This window comes from Pelmatolapia mariae, linkage group LG13, assembly GCF_036321145.2.
Source record: "Pelmatolapia mariae isolate MD_Pm_ZW linkage group LG13, Pm_UMD_F_2, whole genome shotgun sequence".
NCBI lineage: Eukaryota > Metazoa > Chordata > Actinopteri > Cichliformes > Cichlidae > Pelmatolapia > Pelmatolapia mariae.
The window spans coordinates 9,571,592-9,591,058 of NC_086238.1; the positions used below are offsets into that span (position 1 = coordinate 9,571,592).

General features: G+C 41.4%; 1 protein-coding gene across 4 annotated transcripts in view; it reads right to left on the reverse strand.

Moving 5' to 3' along the window:
• Positions 1-313: 313 nt before the first annotated feature.
• The window catches only part of dlg5a (discs, large homolog 5a (Drosophila)), a 37,709-nt gene continuing 18,555 nt past the window's right edge, over positions 314-19,467 (reverse strand). For 2 of the 4 annotated variants that reach the window (XM_063491015.1, XM_063491018.1), the window contains exons 11-34: positions 18,583-18,715; positions 18,300-18,427; positions 18,036-18,211; positions 17,839-17,942; positions 15,814-15,906; positions 14,526-15,587; positions 13,943-14,063; positions 13,690-13,834; positions 12,982-13,115; positions 12,776-12,865; positions 12,027-12,195; positions 11,434-11,511; positions 10,190-10,352; positions 8,702-8,835; positions 7,710-7,874; positions 7,441-7,624; positions 5,893-6,041; positions 5,025-5,195; positions 3,550-3,740; positions 3,316-3,459; positions 2,985-3,112; positions 2,685-2,794; positions 1,764-1,873; positions 314-1,676 (exon numbers count right to left, since the gene is read on the reverse strand). In XM_063491015.1, coding sequence (XP_063347085.1) covers positions 1,573-1,676; positions 1,764-1,873; positions 2,685-2,794; positions 2,985-3,112; positions 3,316-3,459; positions 3,550-3,740; positions 5,025-5,195; positions 5,893-6,041; positions 7,441-7,624; positions 7,710-7,874; positions 8,702-8,835; positions 10,190-10,352; positions 11,434-11,511; positions 12,027-12,195; positions 12,776-12,865; positions 12,982-13,115; positions 13,690-13,834; positions 13,943-14,063; positions 14,526-15,587; positions 15,814-15,906; positions 17,839-17,942; positions 18,036-18,211; positions 18,300-18,427; positions 18,583-18,715 — 4,186 coding nt within the window. In that variant the 3' untranslated portion in view covers positions 314-1,572. The remainder of the gene's footprint in view (positions 1,677-1,763; positions 1,874-2,684; positions 2,795-2,984; positions 3,113-3,315; positions 3,460-3,549; positions 3,741-5,024; positions 5,196-5,892; positions 6,042-7,440; positions 7,625-7,709; positions 7,875-8,701; positions 8,836-10,189; positions 10,353-11,433; positions 11,512-12,026; positions 12,196-12,775; positions 12,866-12,981; positions 13,116-13,689; positions 13,835-13,942; positions 14,064-14,525; positions 15,588-15,813; positions 15,907-17,838; positions 17,943-18,035; positions 18,212-18,299; positions 18,428-18,582; positions 18,716-19,467) is intronic. The other 2 variants (XM_063491016.1, XM_063491017.1) reach the window with 2 other exon arrangements.

The window sequence follows — 19,467 nt, forward strand, 5'->3', positions numbered from 1 at the left end:
TCAGTAACATTTAAACGGATCAGAGGAAACTCCAATAAGATATTACCCTGCAAATTTTGCTTCATAGTGTCTCTGAATGAGTACGTAAGTGACTGGCAACCAACCACAGAGAAAAAAAAGTCTTTAAAAAGAAACATTAAAAAAAGAAAAACACATGCTAATACCTGCTAAGACGTGACTTGACTGCCAGACGTTCCTAGGCATATGACCTAGTGAAAATACATGTACTATATATATATATATATATATATATATATATATATATATATATATATATATATATATATTTTTTTTTTTTTTTTTTTTTTTTGCTTGTTTTTTTCTGTATCTGCATACTGTATAAGGTATACTCTATAGTGTTGTTAAATATATGTTAAAGAGAGAGAATGATAGTTACACAGTGGTCTGTCTAGCCCTGGAGTGCATTCTGAGGAGTTGACCCGTTGGTCGCCGCTTCGACCTACCCTCCAAACCTCACCATTGTCATGCGCTCTACATAGTACTGGTCTCAAATCAGCCTCTGAATCATCTAGTCCACCACGGGTGAAATAATACATCGGATCTAGATTAGAAACTCAGAGAAAAAAAATAAAGAAAGAAAAGAAGAAGAAGGAAAAAAAAAAAGAAAATCCTCAGCTTTCTGGCTAAGTGATCAAGGGCTGGTTTCAGATCAGGCCTTTTCTCCGAAGGCACTTCCGAAAGGCCCGTAAGCTGTCCACACACCCAGCTACTACAGAAACACAATGCATAGAGCAAACATCAATGTGTTTAGAGTTTTGATGGCCATCACTGCTGAGATGGGCTCAGTAAGACCACAGCTACATACTTCAAGAGGTTTGATGCTTCTTTTTTTTTTTTTTTTTCCTTCTTTTTTCCTTTTTTGTGATGAAACACCACGCGGAATGTGATGTCTGATCCTGGCATTACATTTCTATAGCATAGTATCAATGTGATTCAACTCATTTGAAATTGTCATTACAATTGTGTACAACAGTCTCAATGTTGCTTTTTTTTCCCTCTCCACGCTCACAAACTCACACGCGCGCACACACACACACACACACACACACACACACACACACACACACACAACAATACAATTAGTTGTCAGTCATCATCAAATGGGTGCATAATTTCAGGGAAACCACAAATGTCATTTGGTACACGGGCGGGTCAGAGGTGGCTGAACTTCATTAGTAAGGAGGTTTGCGTACATGGGGGCGGGGCACACGCATTCAAGCAAATATTGAACACCAATAGTCAGACTTGTCTTTTGACTGTAAACGGACGCTTACATTGCAGCATCACAAATACACCACCACAAACCCTTAGGGAAGACTGAAAGAACTCTAATGTTGATATCCAGTGCTACTAACCTGCTCCGGAGTACATCACAAAATAAACGAGGTTCTGATTAGGAATCATAACAAAAGACAACATAAAAAAAATATAGCAATAATTTACACAACTAGCTCTATGTAGTGTACCTAATGGTGTAGTGTGAAAGGGTTAATTAGTGTGCGGGGAATGGGGATGAAAGCCGAAGCTTGCTGTAATAGCTGCTCGTCTCCTCTAGGGGCAGCCGAGTGGAGTCCACAGGACTTTACTTTGTTCTTGATCAACTATAGTCATGATCTGAGTGCAAATGTACGGGAGGGTGCCGCCTTGGACAATACCTGAAAAGACAAAAATACTTTATTAAAGCCAAGCGTTTTTTTGTGTTTGTGGGGGGGGGGGTTAAGATAACTTGACTGAATACATACCTGTGAAGAATTTGCTGTATTCTTGTTCTATCTTCTGTGCACTTTCAAACTGCTCCTTGGAATGTTTTTGAGACACTTTGTCTCGCAGATAGATCGGATCTTTCTGTTCCCTGTGAGGGAAAAAAAAAAAAAGTCATTCAGATCATAGTCACACTTAAATGTTTCAGAACACATTTTAATATTTGACAAAGACAACCAGAGTAACGACAACATGCAGTTTTTAAATGATGATTTCAATACTTTAGGGGGAAAAAAATGATCTAAACCTATTTCTCCCTCAGTGAAAAATTAACTCTATCCTAAACATAATAACAGGTTGTGGCAACAAGAACTGCAATCAAGAGTTTATGATAACTGGCACATCAGTCTCTCACATCAATGTGGAGGAATTTTAGCTCAGTGTTTGCAGAATTGTTTTAATTCAGAGTGTTGAGTGAAACTCAGCGTTTGATAAAAAAAGAAAAAAAAAAAATCAGGAAGGGGGCAAACACGTATTCGTGGAAAAGTGTACAAAACCATCTTTTCTACTCTTCCATTGTGTCCAATTAAGCTTTTAATCACTCAAAACATTTAATACAAACTGACACTTTCAGGTATTAAAGTCCCAATTTTAAAAATACAACAACAATGTCCGACAAACACCTACAGATATTAAGTGATAAAAGGCATACAGCACTTCCACTGGGGGGGGGAGCCAGGATGTTTCACCAGCTGTTTCGGATTATGCAAGTGTGTGTTGGAGCGTGGTGCTTTTACAGACGCGCCAAAGGGTTCATGGTGGGATAGAGAGTGTGAAGGCTTATCCTGCTCCATTTATCTATCCATCCATCCATCCATCAGCCACACAGACACACACAAAAATACCGGGACATCCCCACAGTCATGCTGTCCAAATTTGTTATAAAACAGGTTGATACTTACTTGATCTGCTTGGCGTTTTTGTAGCGGACAAAGACAACAATTGGATAAATGTGAACACTGTGGAGCCTCTCAATGGCGTGCGGGGCGATGTCGAGCAAACAGTGACAGCCCTGCATCAAAAAGACATAAAAATAACAGCAATCATCGACGACCGTTTTCACCATCAGCGATCTTGCCTTTTATTGTCCACTGTCAGAGATTAAAGAGCCACAGCTGTGATAGCTTATCTTGACCAAATGCAGACAGTCGTTTCATCTTGTCTGATAAAATCTGAAGAGAAAGAAAAGCACAGAATAATACCTTATCTGTTATTTCTTTTATAGAAGCAACCGTGGTCACATCAAAATGTCCGCTCCTGCGCTTGTAGTCGATGAAGAGGCAATCTTTGACGCCCCGCTCGATGGCTTGCTGGGATGCCTTCATCACCTCTGCAAACGAGACAGAAAAAGTGTGAGAGTGAAGATTCCTGCTATGAAAGAAAGTAAGTAAACACTGAAATGAGAAACTAAATGCTTGCTAGATTACACCCTAAAGCTTTCCTCCTAAAATGTTAGTTGCAGTTCACTTATGTACATGAGATATTCATTCTCCAGATTTACAGGTCTGAAACATCTGCATGACATCACCTTACCCAGTACACATCTGCAGAACTTTCCGGGCGATTCTTTCACCAGCATCTCCTTGACGGGGTCTGTGAGAGGCCCGAGGATGAGTACTGGTCGGGGAGAGGTGCACTCCACCTTCTGGACTCGCTGGTATGCCAAGCTCACACAGTCTGAATAAAACAGGACAAGCAGGCCAATCAAAAATGCTGTTCAACTACCACTACTACAACAACACAAAACATCTAAGGCTTTGATCGCACCATCAAGGAAGGGGATGGAGTCTGTGCTGATGGTGTCCAAAGCCACCATCTCTTTGCTGTCTTTGGAGCTGCTGCGTTTGTGTTTCTGTTTCCTCCTGAAAAAGGATCTGCGGGCTGCTGCAGAGAGAGTCTTACTGGAGTCTTCCTTCATTTCCGTCACGCTGTGTCTGCGGTAAAACTCTTGGTCCATCCTACACAACAGACACAAAACAAAGATTTAATGTAAGAGAATCCAAACCAAAGGTCAGTTTGGATTCCTACTGTAGATATTAGACTGCAGTTGAGGAGTTGGTTCCCAAAACAGGATCACCTTTAATCAGAATTTAAATGTTATTGACTAATGGTCCTAATGCCAAGAGCAACTAGAAGGATATTGTTTAGCACCACACCTCTGCAGTAAGACAAAAATAAGATCTTGCAGTGCAATTTAAAAAAAAAAAGTAAGTGATTTTAAATGTGCTTCCTAAATTGCAGCAGCATGGCAGGGATAATGGTCACAGCTGCTACAAGCTTAAAATATGTGTAAGAAATGGAAAAAAACAAGCTCAGATTCATGGAGAATTCAAATGGAAGGCTATAATCTGATTTTTCAGAACAACAGAAGCGATGGCAAAAATTTGCCTACATACACGCTACATTGCCAAAACTAATCACTCTTCTGCTTTTACACACATATGAACTTGAGTGACATCCCATTCTTAATCCATAGGGCTTAATATGATGTTGGGCCACTCTCTGCAGCTGTAACAAAAGGTTCAGAAGCTTTTATGGGAGTTTTTAACCGTTCTTCCAGGAGCACATTTGTGAGGTCAGACACTGATGTTGGACGAGAAGGCTGGTTTGCAGTCTCCACCTTAATTCATACTAAAGAAGTTCTGTTGGGTTTCAGTGGCAGCGTGCTGTACTCCACTGCATCCAACACTTTGCATTGCGCTTGGTGATGTAATGCTTGGATGCAGCTGCTCAGCCATAGAAACCTATTCCATGAAGCTCTCTACACATATTTGTTCTTGACCTAATTTGATGGCCACACGGAGTTCTCAAGATGGTATTTCACCAAAATCACGCAAAAGAGCCCAAGGTCCCGGGTTAATTCCTGAGTATAAATATCTGTTATAATTACCACTGACAGCAGCAACTAAATTAAATGCATTGCAATTAGATGCTTGAAGCTCGACCTTCCAACATATGTGGTTGAATAGAATTTGGGAAATCTGATGGAATGAACAACATCTTTTTTCTGGAGATGGAGACCTATTTTTATTTTTTAAACAACAGCGAGACATTAATACTAAAGTGTGTTAGATGAGGGATTGTAATTTTATTTTAAATATGTGTGTGCATGTTTCCTGTCAATATTGTACTCACAACAACTGTAAATGTGACGACAGCAATGTAAATATAAATGGTGATGTACAAATTGTTTATGAATGGTGATGATAGAAATATATTGTGTATTTGCAGTTTCCACCCACATGTACTTGCTGGGGATCTGCCCCCTCTGGATCTGCTGCGCGTTCTCATCTAGCTGCCAGGCCATCCAGGTCCCAAAGATGCCCTTTGGTAAAGACTCATCCACGTACAGGATGTCATCCTTCTTAAAATTGAGGTCCCCCTCGGCCTCCCCCACCCTGTCGTAAAGTGCTCTGGTGGGAGGAAGAGACAAAGATAGATGGGGAGTTATGAAGAACGGAGCAGAACGAAAGGAGCAGAGGAGCGTGAAGTTGATAAAGTGAGAAAGGAGGTGAGGAATCACACAAGATAAGTGTGAAGAGAACAAAACGAAGAATCAGTAACACATGAGCAAAAGAAAGAAAGTGTACATTTCATTGTCAATATAAGCCTTGCTTTCCTCATACTGGAGGTTTGTAAGTCACTCCCGAGCAGCCCGTCTATGACAGCCACAGAAGCTGAGTATATTTACTGCAGATGCCTATATGACAAGTGACTGCAGCAGCTGCGGCAACAACGCCCAGACTGACACCCAACAATAAAAGTGACTATTATAGAACTTAATTTTCCATTCATATACAGTGCATCTCTAATGCCCTGGCAAACACTGAGAACTAAAATGGATGTGGTGTTGCATCTGGTGTGTACTGAGATCAGATAACCTAAATCTGTAGCGTGATTAGCTTCGCTGCAGTGATACAGTGGATCTGGGACATAACTGGTTAGATGAGAAAGAGTCCAGCTTGTCCAAAGGCTCTCTCGTGATGGTTCTATATTTAGCAGAAGAAAAAGAGATGAGGCTGCTGTGGGAAAATTAGCGGTCTCTTTTTAGAAACCTGGATCACAAAACTCTTACGTGCCCGTATGTTTAAGGCAAGTACAAGCACATACCTAATGTAAAAGCCATCTCCTGAAATATCTTTGACCACGTTGAAGTCATCAGGCCGATGCTGCACCTTTAATGTGACCGTCTCCGCAGGCTTTAACATCTCAACATAAACCTCTTCAGCTGTCTTATTCTTCATATTCACCGAGTTGTACTGAAAGAAAGGAGAATGCGAAAAAAAGGGAGGCTTATTCCACGTTACATCACGAAAATAAAAAGGGCGAAATCTGATGAATGTTTACACTCCTGTAATCATTTCCTCAGCATGTGAATGGTGCACAAGCAAACAAGATTTCCTCCGAGCTTTCAGCTGTATTAAAGCGTCGCAGTATTGATTTGTGCCATGTATGGGGGAAGAAAACAAACAGGATGCGAGTGTGAAGGACAGACTGATGCTGTGCCGCCTGATGACAAAGCCGCATGGCAATTCACAACTGCAGGCTCTTTGTGGCAGAGAGCTAAAAAAACAGGGGAATGGCAGGAATTGTCTTTTATGAGTTTGTGATGTTCTGGAGAAATTGCCAAGTGGGAGTGGGAGAGAACACAGATGAAGACGAGATCAATGAAATCAATGAAAAACAAAGACAGACAGGGGGGAAAAATGCCAGCACCTTCTGGCACTCTTCAAGTTTTAAGAAACAATAGCACAAAAAGTTACAAGAGACACAGCAAAACAACAAATTAGTACTGTGGCTGGTATTACACCTACATATTTTTACCATTTATCTATAGGAAACAAGGACATATCTTTATGTTTGAAAATGCTGTTTCAGGTATGATTTCATTTGGATGATCAGTTCTTTCATATCTTGAATGAAAGTTTTGCATGACACTTTCACAACCACAAACCACCTGAACGTCAGGCAATTACGGTAAATTGCAGCCATGCTGCTACGATCAGATTATCAAACTGTGGGAAATGTGCAGGAAAAAAACAAAAAACAAAACCACTACAGAAAGAGCATATAAACCCAATTCCCAAAAAAGTCCCTGTGTAAAATGTTAATAAAAACAGAATGCAACGGTTTGCAAATCTCATGCACCCATATTTTTTTTCCACAATAGAATACAATGAATTTGATGGCATCAGCATGTCTAAAAGAGGTTGGGACATGGGCAACAATAGTAAGTGGAACTAAACAGAAACAGCTGGAGGACCATTTTGCAGATAATTACATTTAACTGCCAACATGACTGGGTTTGCACACCTATAAGCAGTTAGCAAACTTGTCCTGCTCAGACATGTAGTGTATAGCTGGTAGTTGGGTTTATCGAGGTCAGATCACATGTCTCCTCTCAAGACAGTAACATCACGTGTCTGTCTTAGTGAGGCGTTTAGGGAAACACTGCATCTACAGAACAAAACATGAATGAGGCTATTACTAGTTACTAATACAATATTCATGCAAAAATGACAAATTTAAAATGACTGATCTTTCCTGTTATCCATCCGACTGAATATGAATATACTGTATGAAATCTATCCAGGTCCATTATAAAATTCCATGTGACTGTTTGTGGATGTGTGGTCAGGTTACAGTATATGTCCCTACCTCCAGGATGAGGTCCCCAGGAAGCAGCCCATCAGGACCTCGAGCAGGACTGTCCTCATCCAGACTCTCTATGTAGACACCCCTCAGGTTTCCTCCACAGAGTGTGACCCCTACTTCCACCCCAGGCCTGCGTACTGTTACGAGCCGTGGCTCACCCGCTTTCCTGCCCCCCTCAGACGGCATCCTGGAGGGCAACAAGAGTCAGTTACAAAGATAATGAAGTGTAATTGTGTGTGTAATTGTCTTCCTGTCTTTGTCTACATGTGTACCTGATAAAATTGTGAGGGCTGGTAGTGGGCGTAGTCTGCTTGGAGGAGGGAGTGAGTGTGCCCTCGTCCTGTTCACTGAGTGTATCGATGGTGGAGTGATTGTCAGGTGTAGCGGCCCCACTGCCCCGTGGAGTTGGCTGAGTACTGACCGGCTCCAGACGGGAGCTGCAGTGCAAAATAGGTTACACTAATTGCATTAAATAAGGAGTTATGATCGATGCGCTTCATAAATGTCACAAATGTTTTATTTGACCTGAACTTATTCTGTAGCCAATCCAAGTATCAAAAAAGTCCAAATTTAGATTAACACCAGCTTTTATTGGACCCAGTGCAAACTGGCCAAGTGCATTAATTTTAATTAGAGTGACTCAGACTTTGCAACTTTGTTCCTTGCTTTATATTGTGCCTTTTCTCTCGTAAAGATTTGGTGAAAGATCACAAGAATTTAAATAATAGAAAAGCATCAGGCTAACAGGTGAATCGTTTTAGGATTTTTTTGCTATATTCTGCATATGTGGAGACACTTTAAAGCTGACCTATTACAATTAAAAAAGAATAGAAGGCCAATATGAACCCTGAGCTTTTAGCTTGTACCTACACTGGCTTCATTATTTGAAACTTCATTATATACATGGCAGAATATAAGGAAAAGCATAATAGGTCCACTTTAATGTGTCAGGATCTTATTAAAAAAAAGATACAGTCAATGCTGAAATGAGCCTAAAACCTTTTGTGTTGGTCAGACTCTGTGCACATTGCTAATATTTAAAGACAAACAGCTACAAAGTTAATCTTTTCACCTGGGTGATCAAATGCTGTTTCAGATATTACTTTATGTATACTCAGCTAAAAAAGTGCAAGTCAATAAGATGTAACACCTGGCCTCACTGCCAGAGTGTATTTAAAATGCAGCTGGAACAGATTTAAAAATTAGCCAAATGAAACAGCTGAGATTCTGAATAAAAACTAACCCTACACTAACGCCACATTACCTCGAGCGAGAGTGGTTGCCCAGCTGGTACATGTGTGGGTTGTACTGTGCCATAATGGTGATGGTGTCGCACTGCTGGCCGATGATGAGACGAGCTTGCTGCTCAGTAGCGTTCCGCAAGTTGATGCCATTGTACTGATAATGCGAGGAAAGTGTGATTAGGACAGGGAATGAAGGAAGACACAGGAACATGTTCTATTATCAGTCTATTAAAGGCTTTAAGCCAGGGATGTCAAACTCATTCTAAATTGTGGGCCACATACAGCTTTGATGTGAAGTGGGGAGGACAAGTGAAACGAAGAAAAAGAAGTACGACCGTTTCTCTACATGATAAAGAAATGTTGCTGTAGAATTATTTCTTACAATTTAAGAATCAAATGTGTAAAATTACAGACAAATTTCTAGAGTACACAGAAAAGTTCACTAACATATAAAAAAAAATCATTTAATTTGTTCATATATTAGTTAATTACTTTGTGTTGTATAAATGGGTATGGGGGGAAGTCTTTATCACTAGGAACTGCTATAAAACCTATGAATATACAGTTAAAAGTCCAAAATTTAGATGCACGATGCCTTCCTTCACCTGTTCCAAAGCCATCCAGTGGGCGAGATTGGAATCTTTGCCTGGCCGATTCTGGCCTCCAAGCCTTATGTTTGACACCTATGCTTTCAGTTATTTGCAGCAATTGGTGAAGAAAGTAGTTATGAGTTATGAGAGCTGACTAGTCATTAAAAAGGAAAAGTGTACATATGCACATAATGCATAAATGTAGAGCTGAATGCTGAGGCATCTGCTTTCATTTTCATCTGAGCTTCAACTACTACTAATAAATATATCGGTGACATATCTATTAATATCTTGCTTCGAAACAGATATGCTTAGAAATGATCTTTTTTGGACTCTCACTCATATGCTGTTGCATGCCTGTAAAAATGTGAAGAGGGCACGTTACACTGGAGCAGCCCAGACGCTGTGGCTCTTACTTAAAGGGAAGCGACAAGCCGAAGCACTGTTAAAGGCTCCACTACTTTATGTGATGGTGAAATAAATCAAAATTATGGAACACGCAGCTAAATTTCTGCAAACGCGGTGGGGGTATATTTCTTCACTTCAAAAACATTCCTACTAAGTGTTTTTCTTTTTTACTACCTAAACTGTGCATCATCTACAGCTACAGTAAACTCACAATTGATGTGACAGCTTGTGCAGTTATTTTACTTGTGTAGAGGGAAAAAAAGAAAAAGGCATTTCAGCAAGTATTAAAATACTGGGAACAGCTTCGGCACTAATGAATACAGCTCCAGGAAGTGAAGCCAAACAGAATAAATGTATGGTAGGCAGCAAAATGACTGTGCCTTTGAAGACTGAATATATTTGTGGCATCTGTATTACTATGTTTCTATTTTGCAGGCATCTGCCAGTAAACTCTTATTTATGTTGCTTGAAGGTATGTAACCTTTTTGACCAACAGTAGGTTGTTCATACCTCCAGTAATTGGTCTCCATACTCCAGTCCTGCCTGGTGGGCGATGCTACCTCCAGTGACTTTAGACACAAAGATTCCTCCGTTCTCCCCACTGACAATGGAGATGCCCAGAGGCTCTGCACCTTTGTGCACAATGACATTGCGGGGTTCCTCCAGGTATGGCCTAATGGGGGAAAAGAGGAAAAAAAAATATACATGAATGAACAGAATCACATAAATGCAGTTATAGTAGGTCACCACACAGGAGTAGAAGGTAGTGAGGGTAATAAGTTTCCTTACAGATCTGGGGAGTTACTTCCTGACTGGACTTCCTTAAGTTACACAAAATTACATCTGGTTCAAATTCTAAATACATTATGAATAAAAAGCTTATCTTCAAATTTAAGAATATTTAACACCAAGCTTCAATACCACCCCCCACCCACAGGCATGTAGTGGATCATCTCTGCAGAGTGCCACATTATGACCGTCCTATAGAAGAAACTGCAGCTTTACAGAGACAATGTGCACAAAAGTGAAATCACAGCCATGTGAAATCCTTTCACATGAAGACGATTTGCATGAATTTTGTGGGTCTTCATAACAAGGTGGCTTTGGATATGGGTTACAGTTTCATGTAGGTAGATAAGAGGGAGTGGATTAGCAGCCAGAGACCAGGGTAAAGAGAGTGGTGTAGTACAAAAACAAACAAAAAGATCATGATCTAGAAGCTTGAGACTGAATAATAATGATACCACTGCATAACATACATACTGCAGACTAAAGGGTGACTTGGCTTAAAACCAGCAGTGCACACATGCATAGTGACTATGGTGTTATCATAGAGCACGGATGCTACATGCACCCTGCTAGATTCAAATGGCTTTCTGACATGGAGAGAGATATGGGCGGGGCACATAAACAACACCAAACCTTTGAAGTTGAAAGTGTATCTAATCAAGAGTTCTGTGTCCTCAGGCACAAATCACACTGCTGCATGCAAACAACCATCTGTCTCAGAATTACACAACTCTTGGGGGGGTGGGTTAAAAAAAAGAAGTATCAAAAAAAAAAAAAAAAAAAAAAAAAAAATCATAAAAACCTCTTTTTGCATTCCATATAGTCCACATACACCTCACAAGCCTTTCTGGTCCTCCTTATTCTCTACCCAACTATTACATGTTGACAACATGGGCTGGGGAGAAGGCTGGGGGAAGGGGAGGGGGGCATATCCTTTTTTTGTATCACTGTGAGAAGGAACAAACCTGAGGCTCCTGAGAGAGGAGAACCTCGGCCTTGCAGCCAGAGGAATCCTTAGAAAAGAGCGATTACGGTAAAGAGATCTGGAAGTGGAGGGTTGCAGAGAGGCAGGAGGAAGATAAAGAGGAAAATGGAAGACAGATCATACAGAGACAGTAACATGTAAAAGAGTGGTGTTGGTTATAAAATATGTGGCAGGAAAGTTAAAAGATAGAAGATTCCAACAAAACATTAAAAAAAAAAACTGCTTCTTTGAAAAACAGCAAAACATATTACCACTTGGAGTTTTAATAGGATTTCAATCTGAATTTCAATGGAGGGATTGCACAACTGACCATGATGGACCTGTTGCCTGGCAACACCTTTTGAAATAGCCTAGGAGGATCCTTGAGGGCAGACACAGGCTATATAGTACCAGCTTCTAATCATCATTCAGCCAACAACTACACCACTCGGAGGGAAATTTTTGCAGCATCTCAGTCCGATAGCAGACGCTGCAAAAAATCTCTCAACAAGATGGTCACACACAGTTAGCATCTTCTATGTTCCCTTTAATTTAATTTTCTTTTTAATGTGGGAATAGTTCTCTCCATCATACCTGTCTTTCCTGCGCTCTCCTATTGGCACAGGGCTGACTGAGATCCGAGGTAAAGTAGAAATGGATCCTTGTGATTGGCTGCTGGCAAATGAGGAAGTCTCCAGATTGAGTGGTGATTGTGGAGGCGTGATGAGACTGGGACTGCTACACTCGGAATGCGAGAGGGAGCCTGGGTTTAGGTAAAGAGGAACAGAAAAGAATAAGGACATTCCTAAAATACACACTGAAATATGAAAACTTCAACTTCATAGCATTTTCTAAACATCCCAGAAAAGATCATTAAAAACCTAAATTTTCTCCTCAAATCTTCATTTTTTATTTTTTGATTTGCCTCATGCAAATGGTAGTTTGACATTTTGAATCAGAAGAAAAATTATTCTAGCAACCTAAGGAGAGTGTTTGGATTAATCACTTAGATCTGGATGTTATTCTTGTGTCTAAACACAATTTGACTACTGATCCACATGAACCCAGAGGTGATAAGCAAACCACTTACTGATGACACAAACTGGTAAAGATTTTTCTGCTTAGGCAGTTTAACCTTAGTTTAAACCTCTATAAAAAACACTGAATTAACTAAGCTCAACAATAGTAAAGCAGACATTGAAAACAATACAAACAAACAAAATAAATAAAATAAAAAAGACTGTGGAATTCTGCTCCCTTGCAGTTTGATCTGAGAGACTTCAATAGTCATATTTTACCAATCATTTGGTGTGTTGACTGTATTTTACCAGGAGGCACAGTACCTCTGTCTGAGCCCAGCATGGAGCGCGGGTAGCGGGGAGTAGAGGGGATTTTGATCCTCTCTGTGCGGTACTGAACATTATTGGAAGAACCTGTCAGAAGCATGAGAAGGATAAGACACGAAAATGAATGCAAAAAGAAAAAGTGGCGTTGAGCTTTGGGGCTGCTGGTGTGTGCATGTGCGTGCGTGCGTGCGTGTCAGACTGACCGAGCCGTGCACTGGATGGCAGTGAGTTTGTACCGTGTGAAGCTCTGCTGCTGCGTGATGCTGAGGATTCGGAGAAGTCATTCGAGCGTTTCTGCTGGCTCAGGTCCAGGCTCAGACGACCCTGGTGTTGTGGGCTGCACAGGGAAAGAAAACAAGCTTTGAGACCATCATAACTGAACACAGATTATTTTTTAATTATTTAGGCTGATTTTTACGAATGTACTCAGACCTGTAGACTAAAGAAGTCTTTGTTCCCCACTGCCTTTAAAGTTCTAACACTTGACGGGAGTTTATTACCTTTTGGACTACTTCAGTTTTGCAGACACACAATTGCACACTCAATGTTATATCATATGTATAAATTTTATTATTTCTACTGTATTTTTAATGTTTTTTAATAATAGAATAATTTATCAACTATTTATTTAGTTTATGTGTTTGTTTTTTTGTACAGAGAAGCATGTTTCTTTACTGTATATGACAAAACTTTGAAAACTGTGAGTGGCTGGGCTAAATTGCAACATCTCGATATTAAGGCAAAGCAACAACAGGTAATGTAATTTAACTGTCAGTTTGCCTTTGGGAACTGGATAATTTTAAATCATTAGTCATTACAAAACACTAAACTTCCAGTTAAAGTAGCCTGAAGATAAACCGTCAGTTTTAAAGCTGGGTTCAAGGAAACTGTGAGCATTTAAAGGCTATAACCTGGTGTGGGTGTGCTGGTGGCATATCTGGGATGCGACAGATGGACAGTTGCTGGTATGAACACGGTGACTGCGCACGGTGTACACTGGATTCCTCATCACGGCCGTCACAGCGGGGCAAGGTGACAGTCCACGGTGGGTGGAATCTGCCAATTACACACATTCACACACAACCATTTTATAGACGCTGGAATCTGTGATTATCCTGAGAGCACATAGGGACCGACCTATGCTTCAGCAGTCTGCAAACTTACTCGGAGGTAGGGATCCACCGTAGACTGTGGGGACAAAGCCGACACTGTGTCTATGGGAGCGGCTGGGGGAGGAACGCAGCATGTCCCTGGGCTCTGGTGAATGCTCATCATTAGAGTAGCTCTGTGATTAATGACAGTTAAAAATTAAACAGCGGGGCAAGTACCATATGGCAAGAATGACAACCTGAACATCTCGTTACACTGAAAATAACATTTATCCCCAATGCATTCTCCAGGTATGGTATTTGAGCTCTCGATTCTGACTCAGCTTGTGCACGGGGTGCAAGGCATCAATCACTCCGACACACTGGCAAGAGGCAAATCCCAGAGGCTTTATTCTGTCTGGGCTGTAAATTCTATTATAAAATGGAAGCTTTGGCCCACCAGGATGATTTGAAAGGTCCCATTTTGAATTTTCCCTCAAATACATCATATTCTCTGCATTACAAAGGCTTCTAATCAAAACTACCCTGGATTGACTGAGGGTGAAAGCAAAAGAATATTTTATGGGAAAAGCAAAAAACAAATGTGACTCAAACTAAATGCACTTTTGCACCTCTGAGCCCCTGAACTTTCAACTCACTTGGAAGGTGGGAAGAGTGATGGTCTGAGGGGTCATCCTACGTCGAAGGGCAGGGGCAGATTTAGGGCGTGGTCTCTTCACCTCTGGCTCCTCCCCTCTGGTACGACCAATGTCCTCATCACAAGACTTCCGTGAGGTGAGGACCTTGCCTTCCAGGAAATAGTGGTTTCCGTTCCTGTCCCTTTCTCGCTCACTCCTGTCTCTGCACTCGCCTGCTGCCATGGAGATGGCAGCCTCTCCCTTGCCATCAGAGGTGATTGTGCAGTCAGAGGCAGAGCTGCTTTGATGTTTGTGTTTAAATTTGAAGGAGTCGCTGCGAGTGGGTGGGGTTGGGGGAGTTGGGGTAGGGGTTGATGAGGAGGAGAGGGACTCTGTCTTTGAAGGTTGTGGAGAGTGAGAAGCTGCTGCAGCAGCAGCAGCCACTGCTGCAGTCTGATTGGCTGCCATGTACTCCATCTTAGTGGAAGGTGTTTCGGGGCGTTTGAAAGTGTCTGGGTCAAAGATGGACTTCCTCTGCTTGGGTGATTTGTAGATGGAGAGTTGGGTGGCTGCAGAGACTGGACTAGTGTCTCTAGTATCTGGTGCGACCGACATACTTCCCACTATCATTTTTGGCCATGTGCCGCCACTGTGCTTCTTCTCCATGGCTGCATCCATGGTGATGCAGTCTGCAGGTGAAACTGGCTCAAAGGGCAAAGAGGAAGGCGCTTTCGTGTAGGGACAGCACTCTTGGAAAGCACTGGGCCCATACCGGCCATTTCCCAAGTCTGAAGATGGCCGAAGGCTGGTGGCATGAAGGGATCCTGTGGAGAAGGGCCTGCTGATGTCACCATACATGTCATCAGATTCACCTCTGACCTTTCTCCTCTCCCCAGAAATGCTGCCTGTGCTAGCGCTTCCAACATCTGGGCAGAAAATGTCAGTCTGTGTCGAGCTGTTGTGTTTGAGATTCCGACTGTTCCGGGAGTGAATCTCCGACAGGTGAATACGCCCGTTTGACTTCTCTGATGACTCGCGCAGACTCTCAAAAATGTTCTGGCCTGATGTGCTGTGAGGGAAAAACTGTAGAGAGAGCAATGGAAGCGATTAACCACACCTGATAAACATACTTTCGTTTTTTAAAAGAATACACTGACAAATAAAATGAGTCCGTTTTCTCAGTTCTCACAAACCACATTGTTGAACTTGTAAACCTGCTATGTAGGGCGCACAGCAGTAGAAAGGAAAGCTTTTAAAAACTTTCAGTCAGGCTCTCAGAGTTCACAGAGCGAGATGAATACTGGCCCACCTTCATAAGAGAGAGGCTGAGAGAGTCCCTGCAGCTACGCAGCAAAGCCTCACACTCTGTCACAGACTTGTTATCCAGAGCAATTCCGTTTATCTGCAGAATGGGGAAAAACACTGGAAATAAAAGCAGGTCCTTCAACACAAAAGCAATGCACACTTGTCTTTCCTGATATTCCCCTGATGCGTTTGTACATCTAGGGTAGCAGTATCGCTATAACAGATACACATCTACAAACACATACAGGTGACAAATCTCCTAAACATGAGATTCCCAGGCTCCGAGATGTGTCATATGCTACTGCGGTGGGAAAACCACAAGAAATCTAGGCCAACACATTTCAGTCTCAACAACCCCTCACACTGCAGTCTGCACATTCCTTTAGAACAGACGTGACCTGAGAGGATTCTCCAAAACACAAACAAGGTCAAAGATACTGAAGAGCAAACTATGTACTTTATTACAGCTGAGATTTAACATAAATTATGTCCTGAAAGAACATCATGCCTGAACCTAGAACAAGCAGGGGGAAGAAACCTTCACTTCTGATCTTTAGGGCTCAGTAGCGGGCATTCATTTGCATTTTGTACTTATTTCACCTCCAGTTCAGCACGCTGTTCTCTTTTTTTGCAAATGCAACTATGCACTTATTAAGTCATGTTAAAGAGATTATATAAAAGAGAGACAAGGTAGTCAAATCTATATGGGAATTCTGTAACATCAAAGTTGCTCATGGCCACAAAGAGCCAAAGAATCACAAAGGTGAGAAACATGAGCCAATCGTGTTGTTGTGCTGAGGCTTGTACACAGATTCATCGCAGTTTCAACTGTGTGGTGGCAGGTGTCGCTCATTGTACCTCTTGTATTTTCGGTTTACTTAATCATAATGTGAATGAACTTGCATTTATTCGGTGGGATGAGCCAAAGCAATGACTAACAAAATACCTGTGTGTATGTGCAGTTTCGGCATCTTTATAATATGGAGGAAGAAGCCTTTCAATCCTTATTAATGAGGCAAAGGCACCAAATTTTCAAAGAATTTTTTAAACCCATTTTGAATGGTTATAGTTAGATATTACACACAAAAAATCCCAACAAACCACAATTTTTGTGGAAAATTCGTCCTCAACAACAAGTCGTAAATTATGGGTTCATCCACTTCTCATGACAAGGCAGCAGTAGGCAGAAGTTAATGTTTGATGCAGGAGTTGAAGCTGTAGTGGACCACTTTCATGCATATTTCAGGATGTCAGTGGGGCAATCTGAACTCTTGTTAGAAGAGTTGGGAACACATCTGAGGAGGCAGAGAAATAATTTCAGAGAGCCGATTGTCCCTGAGCGGTGACTAGCTCTGTGTCTGAAGTAAAATTGTATTATTAAAGTGCTAGACTTGTTGCCAAATAGAGTGGTCTGATTGGTCAGATCTGTTTATTCGGATTCGAAAATTTAAAAATCATACTGCAGATTTATCTAGTTAAACGACATGGTCAAAGTGAAGAGGTGCATTAAGAAAATATTTTTAACCCACTAAATATTTGCGCAGATTTTATGTGCCCGGTGTGTTAAGTCCTTTAAAGGTGATGCACATGTTTCATGATTCTATTTAAACAAACCGGGGAGAAGAATTCTGCTGCTGCTGGAAGATTAGCACTAAATACAAGGCGGCGTTTCCATCTCCTTTAAAAAAAAATCAGATTCATAGTTCAATTTCTGACACGTCTCTCTTCAGTTCCCCTCTGGGGTGAGTATACTGCAGCTATGTGCTTGGAGACAGCTCCACCTACCACTGCAGAGCTCCAAGTTTTTGAGGATTTAATCAAAAGAGGAGACTTCCCTCCTTCCACTTCACACCCACACCCTCAGCCAAATCCCACCTTATCTACTTTTGGAGTGTGGATACTGAAATGGATCAAGGGCTGGATTAGAAACCCAAAGAAACCTCTGTGAACTGCAGTGTGCCAGACATACAGGAAGAGAGTATCAAAAAAATAGAGAGAGGGGATTTCATAGAAGCTGAAATTAACTCACAGCAATGAGTCTGTCTCCAACTGTGAGAGAGCCCTCCCTGGCTGCTGGACTTCCCTGGACAATGGCAGCGACAAACACTCCACTTTCCAGACCAATGCCACTGTCTAAGATACAAAAGACAAAAAGATGTTGATAAACAAGGAAAATGCAGACATCTATATAAATATTTCAATCCATTTATAGAGACAGTATTATACCTTTGTGTCCCATAAGGTTTATATGAACAGGAGTGACCAGCCTTCCTCCTAGAGACTTCCTCCTTCGTACCACCATATTGATCAGTCCTCCGCCATTAAGAACAGCCTTCACCACCTGCTTCCTGTCCTTATTGGTCAGGTCGATGTCATTAATCTTCAATAGCCAATCATTCACTCTAAAAACATGAGAGAACAAAGGGTGAGGTATTTAATAAAGCATTAATAAAGCCACATAAACAGATCTCTTCTTGAGGCAGCTCATACCTTAACCTTCCATCTGCGATACTTCCTTTGTCCACCCGTGTAACAAAAATGCCACAATCTCCAGGTAAATATGGATCATTTACCCCCTCTGCAATATCAAACCCAAGCGCCTTCAAATCCATGTCATCCTGTGAAGCCAATAACATAAGTGTCACTTGGCTCATTCTGAAAAACCCATTTTAATGCCATCATGTTTTGACAGATCTTAGAGGTCTGCTGGCTCTCAGGAGATTAGCATGTGACCAATTCAATCTCAGCAATAAGACCTGACCACTACTCTTACCCTGTCCTTCTCAAACTCCACCACCTCCGTCTCCCACTCCAGGGAGTCTGTGTCAATGGCTGAGTCATGAGAGCTGTGGGCCATTAACTGACAGAACCGGGCCTCCTTCTCCAGCTGGCTTTCCATCTTCTCCCTTAACAAAGGCAGACATAACACACACAGAGTCAAAGGTTAGTCACTTGAGGAAAGATGGGCAGAGACAAAAAGAAAGAGCAGGGAAAAAAAAATAAAAAAAATACAGCCTGGATCAAAAGGGAGTCGCATCTACAGATTGCGCAGAATTTTACATATTTTAATCTTCGTGTCAGTCTCGAGCTTTGTTTCAAAACATCTGACGTGCTCTCATTCTTACAAACACTTTCCATTTAGAGGTCCAACGAGTTCAATTTAAATTTATTCCAAGAAAAAAAAAATCTAAAAGTAGATTGCACACTGTCAGCAAGATATATGGTGTCCTACTGAGGCATGCCTTAAGGGTTGCAGTGACATTAAAACCCCAATTGTACATCAGTCTCTGATGAGGATAGAGGAAGAAACTCAAAGTCACCGTATGGTGCATACTCTATATAGGGAAAATGTTAGATTACTAGTTAGAGAATAATTGGATACAAGCACCATAGATTACAAGTGGTTACAGTTAGATAATGTTAGGATTAAATTAGTAGATGGGGAAAGAGACTCGACTTTCCCCAGAATCTACCCTCCAGCCTGGAAATCGCAACCCTCGTGCAGGGATCTGACACATAATGGTTGTCATACACACTTTCGCCAGCAGAGGGAGCCTCTACATGCATTATAAACACAGTCACATGAAGGGCCTTGAAGACAGCGAGACAAAATGTGTGTGTTCAAAACACTGACGCTTTCCGGGATTACACTTTAATC